The sequence below is a fragment of the Belonocnema kinseyi genome, chromosome 5 (genome assembly GCF_010883055.1).
Source record: "Belonocnema kinseyi isolate 2016_QV_RU_SX_M_011 chromosome 5, B_treatae_v1, whole genome shotgun sequence".
In the NCBI taxonomy this organism is placed as follows: Eukaryota; Metazoa; Arthropoda; class Insecta; order Hymenoptera; family Cynipidae; genus Belonocnema; species Belonocnema kinseyi.
This window is the reverse complement of record NC_046661.1, coordinates 123,425,442-123,439,924: the sequence shown is the minus strand read 5'-3', so window position 1 is coordinate 123,439,924 and position 14,483 is coordinate 123,425,442. Positions and strand designations below refer to the sequence as shown.

General features: G+C 30.4%; 1 protein-coding gene across 1 annotated transcript in view; it reads left to right on the top strand.

The window, feature by feature from the left end:
- The window catches only part of LOC117173868, a 216,578-nt gene extending 205,788 nt beyond the window's left edge, over nucleotides 1–10,790 (top strand). The window contains exons 5-6 of the mRNA XM_033362514.1: nucleotides 10,502–10,615; nucleotides 10,736–10,790. Coding sequence (XP_033218405.1) covers nucleotides 10,502–10,615; nucleotides 10,736–10,763 — 142 coding nt within the window. The 3' untranslated portion in view covers nucleotides 10,764–10,790. The remainder of the gene's footprint in view (nucleotides 1–10,501; nucleotides 10,616–10,735) is intronic.
- The last annotated feature ends 3,693 nt before the right edge of the window (nucleotides 10,791–14,483 follow it).

Sequence of the window (14,483 nt, the reverse complement as noted above, 5' to 3'; positions counted from 1 at the left end):
TAGAGCTCCAAGGAGATTATGTTGAAAAATAAAAAAAATTTACCCAAAAAAAATTGTTTTTATACTTCATTCTAAGGACTTATTGAACTACCCTCGTACCATATCTGGTCCGTGTAAGGTTTACACCTTAAACGGTTAAAACTGTTTTTAAATAAAGCAAAATTATGCAATTATTTTGTTACCAAATAAAACATTACGAGATTCGTGGGAAGTGATAAAAACCAAATAAATATTGATTTTTTTTAGGCCCCCTTGTTAGGATGTACTTCAAGGGATACTGGGCATCTAAAAGGCCTTGAGAATATTTATTTAACGATCGTATTACGTTTTATCTAAATTTTGCTTGCCCACGAAATAATGAGGAAAAAGTGAAATCATTGGATCAAAAAGTTTCGTAGGTCGTATTTTGAAGCCAATTTAGCAGAGCCTTTTTCTAAATTGAAACTTGTTGAATTCCGAAGAGGTCTATCTCAACTGATTAAAAATAAACATTATTTTTTATTTAATATGAAAGATGCTAAAGAGCATATTTTATTCTTTTTGATATCTACGCTTTGCGCTATTTATTGACATTTTCTCGAAAAAATAGAACTAGTGAAGTCACTTGTGATGAATGGAAGTTTTAATTATAGGTTAATTTACTTAGTTTTACATTCTCTTTTATGAGAGTGTAATGTAATTGTCCAAATTTTCGATCTCTGGTTTTTAACGGATCTTTACGTGTTGACATTGACGGAATCCGAAAATGATAAAATTGTATCGGTGTTTGCCTGTCTGTATGTATGGTTACCTGAAGGTTTTAACCACGCTAACGTTAATTTATATGAAAATTAGAAAAATTATATACTTTTGAAAATTTTGAAAATGTTCAGAAAAGTAGAAAACAACATTTTTCCGATAGATTAGGAAATTTAATTTAAGTTCACCACTAGGTATCAAATATATTTAGAAACGAACGCTTTTAAATTTTTCGATTAGAAAACAATTTTAAAATTCCAAGCTTTTTAAAAATTTGAATGTAAATTTTTCATGAGTTTTAGAAATTTTTCTAAAATTTTCTGGCACACGGAACGAAGTCTTGCAAATTATACTAATGCCATTTTTAAATTCGATAATATTTGAAAAAGTTATATGCTTTTCAACATTTCGAAAATTTTCAAGAAAAGGAAAAAAACTTTTTTAATGCGTTAAGAAATATCAATCAAAATTTCTACTAGATATAAAATATATGTATTCCGTAACTATTTTCATGAAATTTCTTAATAAGAGAAAAGTTCCAAAAGATGAATCATTTTCAAAAATATGCAATTTTTGTTTTTAAGAGATCCGTAAATTTAAAGCATTGTTTTTAATAAATTTGAATAAGATTTACAAATTATTTTGCTTTTTCAAATTTATATGGTTCCTTACTTTTAAAAATATAATTTCCAAGATAAGAATAAGTGCTTTTGCCGAGAAGAGGAACTATATAACTAAAAGACCATTAAACAGTTAATTGGTTTCTAAGAACTTATAAAATAATTATAATTATGTTTTCGATGCGTATATCCGTTGTATAAGAATTTTTAGATGAAAAGTAGTGATTTTATAACAATTGTTAATAACAATACAAATTGTTCTTAAAAAAAATCTATTGTGACAACGTTGAATGCGCCTATGTTGAAGTTATTTTACCGGGCAATGTGAAAACTGTGAAGCTGTTGCTACGCAAAATTGTTATACTCAAGTATAAAACATAAGTATTTATAAAAATGACAAATTCTTAATCTCTGAAACTCTAAATGTGAATTTTAATTAAATAACAAGCGCCACTTCTATTATGGGCGAATTTTAGCGCTAGCTACATTGCAAATTGCTGGCTATAATTTAACGAAAGGCTCAGATACTAATCAGACTTTGAATCGTTTTGACGTGCGATAGGTTTCGGTTCGGTACACATACTGTAATTCGAAATATGTGCTAATTTTAATAACGTGTTACAGACCACTTATATTTAATTTAGACTACTCAGTATTTATTCTTGATGCGCCCTACTTTGTCAATAATAGGGCGTAAGGTTAAAACTTCATCACACGTATAACAAAAAAAATGACTGCGAAAATGTAGGCTTTGTGCATGTTAAAAGTAGCTTTAAAGTTCAAAGTTTTTCTAAAAAACCATCGTTACGAAATCTGGGGTTCAACTCATCGGTAAATCAAATAAATTTTTTCCAAAATTTTTTTTTCTAATTTATGAAATTAGGAACAAATCATACTCTTTAAATCTAGACAGAGGACATGAATCAATATTGCGTCGTTGCTAGGTAATCATAAAAAAATTGAACTCGTGGAATGTCGAAATATTGAACCTTCTTAAATGAAGTTCAAAAATAAACATAATTTTTTCCATAAATTGCCTTCCAATAAGAAAACGCTTTAGCGAAGTTTAAATCCGATTGGAGAACTTCAGAGATAATGCTCCATATATACTCATTCTTAAATTTGTAAAGTTAAACCAATATCTTTCAATTATGATAATATAGTAATTAAAGGTTATTTACTTTTATCAGTAAAAAAGAGAGAATTTGTCTGCATTATTTAATGTATGAGTATATGATTATGTTTAAAAAGTTTGGCGTTTCTTTTTTCAATAAATATTTAAAAAAAAACAGTAATCAGTTCTTCACAATAAAAAAATGAAATTTCGTACTGAATCAAATTATATACACGTGAATAGTGATATTTCTCTAGGACAATGTTATAGAAATTTTTAATTGATATTGTTTGGTAACCAAAATTATTAAATTATTTTAAAAAGTTGTGCTGTTCCTTAGAAAAAATGTTGTCTACGAAATAATGTTGCGAACTTATTAACCGTAATAATTTGATAAAAAATTTAAGTAGATCAGTAAATTTAAATTATTATAAGTTTTAAACATATATTTTATTATATATTTAAACTTTTTACATTTTTTTCATAATATGTACTGCTAACTATAACATATATATTATTCTTATAATTTCTTGTGATTATCATTCATTTTGAAACCAAGTACTAGTTGATCTTATAAGACAATTTATGCCTAAATGGCTTTCGAATATGCCCAATTTAATTCATTATTTATAAAAATGTTTATAACAACGCAGTTATTCACAATATTCAGTCATTTTCCACGCTTAGTATTATTTTCATACAAATTTGCAGCCTTTTCAGTTGGGATAAAATATTTTTCTGTGATTAAACAATAGAAAGTAGGAATTATCTATATCTAAATAATAATTTATGGCAATCAGGTTGAATCTTAAACAACATTTTTTTAATGAGTTTTACAGCAATCATCAAGATGCCTAATGCTTTAATCTAACCTGAGTAGCAAATATGTTAGATTATTATTACACTGGAACCTGGATTTCTGTAAACTGTATTTGCGCGCTGCTAGAACAGCATGAGAATCACACTCCCAGCGCGTTAGTTGTATCAGGTTGCGCCATCCGCCGAACATCAGACAGAAATTATTTACGCGACCCTGCCTGATTCTATGCAAACTTTAGAAAAAATAATTCAGGTTGAAATTGTTTATTAAAGAGTAATTATTTAGAGTTTAAGTTTTTGCTTCCTCTTTTGGGAAATGTTACCATTCTGATTTAATTCTAATGATCAAGGCTTCATTTTATTCTTTGGAGGATTCTCTATAATTATATTTGGGTGGTGTTGATTAAAATTTAAACTATCATTTTTATAACAATCATAACTGTATAATTTATAAATTAATTTTTAAAATAAAATCCACCCAAATAGAAACTTAGAGAATCCTTTGAAGAATAAAATGAGGTATTGGTCATTAGGATTAAATAAGAATTGGAACTTTTCCGTAAAGATAAGGTAAAAACTAAACCTCTAAAGCACAACTCTTAAATAAACCATTTTAACCTAAATTATTATTTTTTCTTCTGAAGTATGCTTAGAAGTTTACTACAAGATTTATAGAAATCATTAATTGAACTATTTTGATCGACATCATAAATTATTTTGAAGATTGGCGACTTTTGCGATCGATTTACGTAGTGTATATCCTTGACTATCTCTTGTAAACATGCTTTTATGTTAAAATATTTTCTGAAAATCTTGGCAACACGAAATTGCTATTGCTCTGAAAGACCAGAATGTGTTTCATCATTGATATATTGCAGTTATCCTTTCACGTCTTCCCAAAATCCTAATTAAGTTTTTTCTTTTCTTTTCTTAGAAATCATCATTCTTGGTGCCCCAAAGCATGCTTTTCGTGCCGTGCTCTTGAGTATTCAGCCCGCCACTGTGACCTACTGAAGCATAGTTTCCCCTACTAGTAAACTTATGTTTCTGAATAATAATGTATTTAATAAAGCTATTATATATGTGGCGCATTTATATAAATATACGGAATGATCTATTTTTACATTTCCGTGTCAATAATTACAATAAATGATTTTTAATCATATGAATTTTCTAGGTAATAAAGCATTTTGGCTTATTTTACGAAAATAGGAAAAATTTAATTTAAACTTTAAACTTCAGCCTAGGGCGCGCGGAGGTTGAATCACGCGCTTCGGACTCGATAATAGGTTACTTCGTTCTTCGCGCTCGGATACTTATTCTTTGCATTTGGAATGCTTGAATAACACGTTATCAAAAAGATCTCTTTTAGACGGCAGTATTTAAATGCTTCTTCATATTTTGAATTGTCTACTTAATTAAGTATAGTCAAAGATTAAGTTTCTCAAAGCTCTGTAGGCTTTGAGGTACACATTCTCATTGTGACACTCCCGCTGCGCGTTCGATTTCCGACAGATATTTGTAAACGGGTTTTGTTGTATCTTTTTTTTCTTTCGTAACTTTCGTCGTTTTCCACACAATTTTAATTAATTTTTTTATTTTCAATGTTATTTTTCACGATTAAAACAAAAAATACGCATCCTATCAAGAAGTGATCCGGAACGAAATTATAGATCTTTTTTGGGATAACAATTTTTGTTAATTCATCTTTTGTCCTATCCTATAATCAAAATTTGAATATTCGATTGTTCAAGAAAACGCAAAAATTTGTTATGGTAATCTTGTAGGGATTTTAAAAATAAATGTTTTCCTTTTCTTGACTTTTTTCATACAGTGCTTTTTTTGCTTAAAATTTTGATTTTTGGTTGATTAAAAAACTTTGAAAACACTATAACTCTGAGAATTTACTTTTTATCGAGAAAAGTCATAAGGATAAATTGTTGGTTCTTTTTAATACTACAAATATCCATGCATAGAAATTTCAAAATTAGAAAAAAGTGGGCTGGTTAACAAACTCGTCCATTCTTTTAGGACCTAAAAAAAGTATGCCAAAGATGGAGTTGATCCATTCATTTTTTCGAGAGTTATCGTGTTTACGGATGGACGGCCGGACGGACAGATAGATAGACGCCATCGTAAAACCCAGATTTTCGGATTCAGGGGGTCTCGAAACGTGGAGATTTGTTGAAAAAATTTGATGTCAAATTTCGGACAATTCTAATACTTTCTCAATCATAAATGATGAGATTGTAAAAACTGTATGATTAAGCTGTGAATATTATTTGAACTTTAAGTAATAGAAGGAAATTTTGATCAGATTTTAATTTAAAACGAAACAAATGAACAATATAACTTCGCAAACAAGTCACAAACTCCGTGAGGAGTAAGCTGAAATAATCATACTTATAAAAGTGATTATTGCACATGTTACAACCTGTTTACCATAATTATATTGCATTTAGCAAGTTGGAAACGACACTACCTATTTTTTGCATATTCCTTATCAGCAATTACTACAGTTGCGTGAGTATTTATTGCAGTTCCATTCATAACTGCTGCATTTGAAATTGAGTTATTTCTTCATTTCCCATTCTATCTATAAAAATGTCCTTAGCTATATAGATCCTTGGAACGTTAGTAATTTATTTTTCATTCGTGTAGTTTTCAATTTTGTTAGACTAGTATGAAATTTATCGTGACGTTACGAAAATGTACATGAATTTTATAAATGAACTAAAGTAGAATGTTCAAAAACAAAATTCAAGGGCATGTGAAACTGTGACAGCCTACTGCATGACCAATTACGTGTTTTATATTCGACGGCTGTATAGTTGAAAAATGTAAACATTGCTTAGAAATTTCAAGAAATGCCTAAACATCTATAAGGGAACATCTGTCTGGAAAATTCGAGTTTTTATTTTGTTTAGATACTGCAAGTTTAATCATTTTTATATTTAACTGTGAAAAGGTCTTAAGAGCCCAAGCTAAAATAAAATGATTAGAATTTTATTATATAAACAAAATAAAAACTCAAATGGATCAGATAGACATGCTCTTATGTACTTTAAAATATTCCCAAAATGCAGTACAATACATCAAAATTTGGCATTCTTTAGAACTGAGACTCAACTAGAAATATTTTTAAGAGTTGTTTTTTAGTTCATTGACATCTGATAGAAGGGGACATAAAAAAAGATTTGCAGTCGGCAAGAGTTTTAAATATAACCTAATAAACGGCCCCATCTCTTGTCCATTATCTCCTTTTCAAGAATCATTAGTCTCTATCATTTTAATTTATTTACTAAATTTTTTCAAGTACAATGCCCTTATATCCGTATTATAACATGCAGGGTGGACCATCAATTTGTAATATCTTCGAAGTGAACGAAGGAAGTGAATAAGTTTTGTACAGAAAATCTCCATTAGAACTCATACTTTGGATTCCTTTGGAGCAATTTATCATTTATCTTATATTACCGTGCAAAACAAGTAGAAAATAACTAAATTTTGGATTTGCCACCTGATGGTACAATTTTTTCTAATTTGAAAATTCATGTCAAGTTAGATAGCCGGTCTTTTACCAACAATATATTTAATAAACGATACCTGTGCATAGTATGCATCTGTTCAAATAATCATGTAGCAAAAGTAAAATATTATTAACCCACGTAAAAAAGGTTCAGTGGGTGAACCATGGCTCAACAATTGCATGAGCGTGAGTTGAGCGTGGGTTAACTGTGGGATGAGCGTGTGTTAACTGTGGGTTGAGCGTAGGTTTACCGTGGGGTTAGGGTGGCTCAAGATTGGGTTAATGTACACTCACGTTCATCTGACGGTCGTCCCATGGTTATGAACAATGGATCCAGCATGGCTAATGGCTCCTCTGCCATGCTTCGCCCACGGTCGAACGTGATTTGGATGAAATTAAACATGGCTCAAGCATGGCAAGACACTTGGAAATATCTGCCTAGAGCATGAATCACGGCTCGATAGTAGCATGGCGCAAACCTTGCTCTTGTTCGTCTCCCATGCTTAGGACACGATAAACACAAATGAATATTCTTAAGAACTTGTTCAAAATTTAAACTGTTCCAACAACCAAAATAACTAAAAATTGTGAGTCGAAGTTCCGGATGAATTGGATCAAGCACTAGGTAGTTTAAGACGTATTTAGCTAGAACTTAACAAAAAATTAAATTTTGTGAATAACGAAAATAATTCCAAATTGTGAGTCGACAACCCGGGTGCACTGGGTCGCACACCTAGTAGCTTAGCACGTATTATCCGAAAATTTGTTAAGAATTGAAATTGTGCCAGCTGTCAAAATAACTACCCCGGTTTGTCGACTTATCATTAGTAGTTCTTTTGGCAGTTGGCACAATTTTCTTAAAAAATTCTCGTAGAATACTTGCTAAACTACCTGGTGTGCGACCCGATGCACCGTCGTCGTCAACACACCATTTGGAATTGTTTTCGTTATTCAAAAAATTAAAATTTTTTTTAATTCTCGCCGAATATGTATTAAACTACCTGATGCTTGGTACGAGGCACCTGGATCCTCGACTGACAGTTTTTAGTTAATTTGGCTATTGGGACAATTTAAGTTATGAAAAAGTTCTTGTAGAATAGTGCTAAACTACCTGTTGGACGTATCGGTTCATCCGGATCGTCGACTCATCATTGGCAGTTATTTTGGCAGTTAGCACAATGAAAATGTTTGAAAAGTCCTCGTAGAATACATGCTAAACTATCTAATACGCGACCCGGTGCACCGGGTACATCAACTCAGCATTTGGAATTGTTTTTGTTATTCACAAAATTTATTTCTTTTGAAATTTCTCGCAGAATAAGTATTAAACTACCTGGTGCACGATCCGGTGCATCCGGATCTTCGAATTACAATTTCTTGTTATTGCGGCTGCTGGAACAATTTAAATTTTTTAAAAGTTCTTGTAGAATACGTGCTAAGCTACCTGGTGCATGCCCCGGTGCACCCGGGTAGAAAACTTACTATTTAGAGACGTGAAGACTATTGGCCCACCTAAGATTTCCATTTTTAACACAGGCTAATTTTCTCTGACACTTACGTCTTCTTTAAAATATTCATTTGTGTTTATCATGTCCTAAGCATGGGAGACGAACAAGAGCAAGATTTGCGCCAAGCTACTATTGAACCGTGATCCATGCTTTAGGCAGATATTTCCAAGTGTCTTGCCATGCTTGAGCCATGCAAACTTCTTTTAAGCGGGTTTTTAAAAAAATTGCGCAAAGTACAATAAAATAAAATATGTATCCATCAATCCCTTGTAAAAAGTGAGGGAAAGGTAGTAGATTGTCTACATCTTCGAAAATTTTGCCAAAGTTCAATTTCAACCAAATCACGTTCGACCGTAGGCGAAGCATGGCAAAAGGCCATTAGCCGTACTTGACTCATTGTTCATAACCATGGGACGACCGTGGGTGAACATTGACCCAATCTTGAGCCACGATAATCCCACGCTTACCCCACACTTACACCACGCTCTTCCACACTTACTCCATGCTTACGCCACGGTTAACCTACGCTCACCCTACGCTCACCCTACGCTCATGCCATCTTTGAGCCATGGTTCACCCATTGTACCGTTTCCACGCGAGAACATGTGTTAGGAAGGTTATAGCCGTATAAGCTAAGGCACTTCTATAATATTTTTTTTGTATATACCATGTATTAAATCTCAATGACACAATGAACAAAGATAATTTATTGCAATAATCATGAGAAAACTAAGAAAAATAAAAATTATAATTTACAGCTTAAACCTATTTTTATAGGTCTGCAGTTTTTGTTTTAAAGAATCATATAGTACATCCGCAAAACAAAAGTTTAGACACTTTTATCATTTATGATAGAAGCTACTAGATTGCTGGAAACTTTTTTTCTTTGATTTAAGCTCGCAGATATATTTTTGAAATTCTAAATAGCTTGAAATCTTTTCTTCTGCAAAGTTAGCAATCTAAAGTCGTATTAGGTAAAACACAGATCTTTTTATCAATTTCTATATTTTTTCTACTCAATAAACAACAGGTATTAACTTAACTATCGTCGGTATTTGTATTTGCATTGCAAATATTATTCGCAGCACTATAATTACGCAATTTTTTATCTGGATGGATAAATGTGAGGTATATATGTAATCTCGTATTTGGAATGGTTTTAGCTAGTTAAAACTGGTTGGTCATAAATTTAGGTTTTAGTGGTAACATATGTATCAAAAACTCAAAACGGTATAGGAATATTCTGGCATTCAGTCGCAAAGTTTAAAAGTTCTTAAAATTAAAAGCATTTTAACATTAGTAAAAATGCGTTTTCTGATTTTTGTCTTTGTTTGCTACTTTACTTACATTAATGAATGTGCAAACCTTATGCATCTTACTCGAGCGGAAGCTAAGCGTGAGTCTTATAACATTTAATTTAATTAATATGATTTAATGTTTCAAAAAATTAACCAATACTAAAATAACAGCAAGACAATAAAGTACCATATACCTTTAATTTAATGATTTTACAAATAATTGCGTAAAGTTGCTGGAAACAATACAATGAAAAGAAGGAGAAATAAAATCTCGAAAAGGTTATATCCAGTATTCCATTAAGCTATCACCTCGAACGAAATTTTTCAAAGCAAGAACTATTTAAATTAATTTATTGTCGTAAAAATAGACAATGAAACTCCCCTTAGAGTTTTAACTTTCTATCATCAAAAAAGAAAGCTTGATGTGAATATTTAATGTGCACTGGAACCGTAGTTATGTCCTCTTTCACTTATATCCTCTCGCGCCTATATCCCTGCAAAACTTTCATTTATATCCGCTTGGCATTCACCACTTCGCAGTACCACGTGACAAGCAAGCCAATCAGAGCGCAGCACGGCCATTTCCCCTTCGCAAAGCAACATTGGTGGGATTACTTTCCGGAAGGATATAAGTGAATGTTTACGTTCTCGGTTGGCGGATATAAATAAGGTTTCAGTGTATGTAAAAATCTCTCTACTTAAACTTCTTTGCTCACAAATGGACAAACACTGAAGTACAATATCTTTTGATGTGTTTATTCCATCAAAAAACTATGTTTTTCAATTGGAAAATTAATAATTCCATATAATAATTTGTATATGTAGTTTAATTTTTATTGCTCAAAACTAGAAAACATCATTAATTTGATTTATAGAGAATTGTATCGTACGAGTACCGGTCAAAGGCTCGGGAGGCAGCGGGAAGTTTGGATGTTTATATCCAAAGCCAGGGGCTATATTCGGGTCAAGAGAAGAGGCTTTGCAATCTGGTACGTGTGTGATGCCTGTCTAATCTAATTATCAGTAATATTAATAATAATAATAATAAATACCTAATGTTTCTTTTTACTCTATATTATTTTATTTTCACGAATATTTTCGTTTTCTAGGAATGTGCGTAGCAGAAGGACCACATAACAATTACAAATGTCGATAAATGTTAACATCTGTATCTACGAGTGTGTCAAATGAAATAAAAATCTTTCTCAGCATAAAAAATATAATAGGAATATTTTTTCAATCAGTAATTAATAAGTTGTGGAAAATATAATGCTTTATCATGATATTATAATCAATATTTGAAATAATGAAATTATAATTAGAATTTAAGTATCAAACTATTATATTCTTAACTTAATATAATTTTGGAACCAAAAATAAAATATAAAAAATGTAGGTGAGAAACCTTGTATTTAAGTTACATTTTGAACAAATTGCAACCTCAAAAGATTTAGATTCTCAAAAGGCAAACCCTTTAATTATTCAAGTGAAATGTGATTATTTCAAACCTGTGTATGAGGGTGGGTCGGAAAATATAAATTTTGCAAATCGAATTTGGAACTATGTGGAAAGGCAGTGTATTGGGTAGGGAGTATACGAAAATTTGAATTTCACCAAAGGTGTCCTAGAAATCATTAGATTTTTTTATTTGCTATTATTTTATTTCTTTGAAAAGTTTCATGGAATTGTGTGTACTAACATTCTTGACAGATGGGAGATTTTAAACATTTAATTATAGAAAAAAGTTAGCCTTAAATTTACGAAATAGTTTGTTTGACTTTTTTTATTTAAAGCAAAAGTGCCTTTAGAAGAAGGAACAATTTTTTCTATATAAAATTATTAAGATTTTATTACGTAGGGATTTTCAGAGGTGCGGCACTAAGCTTTATGCAGAAGCCGTTTCTAAATTTTCCTAAACTGTAACAGAAATTTCAGCAAGGGTAACTGCATAAAACTCTAGTCATGTGATTCAGAAAATTCTGTTACAGTTTAGGAATTATCAGTTACTGCAACTGTAAATTTCAAGAGGTTAACAAATTTTTTTGTATCATCAATTTCAATATAAAACATGTAATTTTTTTTTTGAGAATATAAATCGCAATAAAATATGAGTGAAGTTAATTCAAACGACTTCTTATATGTTTATGTTATAATAGGACTCACACTCATTGTACTAAATATATAATCAAAGCCCATCTTTTATAATAAGAAGTTTTTTTTCAAATTTAACTCATTGAGTTTATTATATGACATAGTTATTCAAATTTAAACTTCGCTCGTATATAGTCTTACTATAATATTTATTTTTATGCAAATATATACTGTAAATTTATATTAAAATTAATTAAACAAAATGTATGTTTCGAGAAATTTACTCACAACATTTATAAAAAATTTTATTTTATTTTTCATACATAATATTCGTATGTAATTTTTTTGAAAAATTGAATTTTTAACCAGAAAATGTGAATTTTCAGCAAAAAATCAATTTTTAGCAAAATAGTTAAAATTTCAATTAAACGAATGAATATTTCACTAAAATATGGATGTTGCACACGAAAAATAATTTCTTAACGAAGTGGTCATCCAAGAAGACGAAATTTCTACTAAAACATATGAAGTTTTCAATCAAAAATAAAAATTAAAAGAAATTATATGTCTACACGAAACGATTTTATTTTGACTTTTTAACATCAAAACATAAGTTTTGAACCAAAATTAAATTTTCTGCAAAGATTGTACTTGAAGTTTTAACCGTAAGAGAGAATATTTCAATGAAATAGTTAAATTTTTAATGAAAAAGAATAACTTTTTTGCAAAAATTGTTATATTTGTATACAAACAATTGCATTTTTATCCAAGAAAGGTGCCATTTCTAATACATAAATGAATGTTTAAATCACAAGGACAAAATTTCAAACAAATTGTTGAATTTTCTTTCAAAAAAAATTTCAGTTTAACTTTTTAGCATAAACATATGTGTTTTAAATAAGAAGGAAATTTTCTAGGAGAATAGTTTCATTTTCTACCAGAAATATGAATTTGCAACAAAACGTTTGAACTTTTAACAAACAAAAAATACATTTTTAACAACATTCTTAAATTCTAAACCAATCCGTTGCATTCCTATGCAAAAAAGATTTTAATCGGAAAAAATAGTATTAAAAAAAAATAGCCTAATGCAGCGGGCAGATTTTTTGACTGTTCATGATGTTTTTCACGATTAAAATACAAACTGGCAGGTCATTTAAAAATAAACCTTTTTCTTCTCTTGAATTTCTTCATATCGTGCTTTATTTGGATTAAAATGTTCATTTTCGTTTTTTGTTTTCTGAAAAAACCCATAAGGATCAATTGTTCGTCTTTTTGCATACTATGAATATCCGTACAGAGGATTCTTAAATTAAAAAAAAGTGGTCTCAACAATATTTAAAATGCACTCACTTATGGACTTTCTATCTAAAATGGCTGTGGAAAAAACTTGACCTTTTGTTTAGGACACAAAAAGAATGTACCAAAGGCCAATCTGATAGATTAATTTTTTTTTAAAGTTATAGTGATCACAGACAGACAGACATACATACATGCATACAGACAGACACATTAGTAGAAAACTGTTTTTCGGATTTAGTGGGTCTCAAAACGTAGACATTTTACAGCATCTGGGGGGGGGGGGGGGTTAAATTTCATACAAATCTAATACCTTCTCTAATGAGAATGCAAAAAGATAAATTTTCGAAAAGTAATTGAATTTACAACCAAAAAAGTATGTCTTGTCAACAAAATTGTTTAATCTTTAAACGAATAATGAAATTTTCAACTAGAAAGGTAATCTTGTGGAGGAAGCAAATGCAAAAAAAATACAAATACAAGGCAAACAAATTACTAACAAGAATATTATACCAAGGTTACTTCAAAATTAATTTAAATTTTTTTTAAATTTCTGACGAATTTTTTATTTTTCCTGACCATACAAATATTCTAAGGCTAGAATCTTAAACTGGTAACATTTTAAACTTAGAATCTTTTATAGATAAAATAAAACAATTTCAAATGAAAATTAGAAATTTTACGAGTTATTCCACTAGACAGTTTAAAATTATAGAAATTCTCTGACTAATAAAATTATCCCTGATAATAAAATTCCTTGACTTAAAAAAAATGGTTGTTAGCTAGGTCGTTCTTTACTCGCCAGGTTTGTTTGGCGTGTGATGTTCCAAAAAATTATGTTTACGAATAAAATAACCTCCTTCCATAAAAAAATCATAAGAAAAACTCTTGAACCCGTCGATTACTATTGATACTTTACTTCTTTCCGGTACGATAACTTATATTTCTGTTAACATTTAGGAATGTTGGGAAACTATTTATAATTTTTAGAAACCGCTTCTGAAGTTAAATACGAATTTAGTGAATTTACTATAAAAAGTTACTGAATTTCGTTTTCAGTATCATAATTTCTTAAATTTCAGTTACAGTATCTTAAATGTGTCAAAATTTACCGAAAATTTCTAACAATGTACTAGCTAAAATTTCAGAAGTACTATTTGCTTTGTGAAAATATTCAAATTTGTTTAGTGCTTTATATGTATATACACTGGAACCCCGTTTATATCCGCCAATTGAGAACGCAAACACTCACTTATATCCTTCCACGAGAGCATCCCACCAATGCTGCTCAGCGAAGAGGAAATGGCGGCGCTGCGCGCTGATTGGATTGTTTGTCACGTGGTACTGCAATGCGGTGGATACCAAGCGGATATACAGTCTGTCAAGTTAAAGCGTGGGTGGCTTTACTCGCAGTCGGTAAGGTGTATCGACATGATTTTGGTGTCAAAATATTAAGAAGAGCTCCCT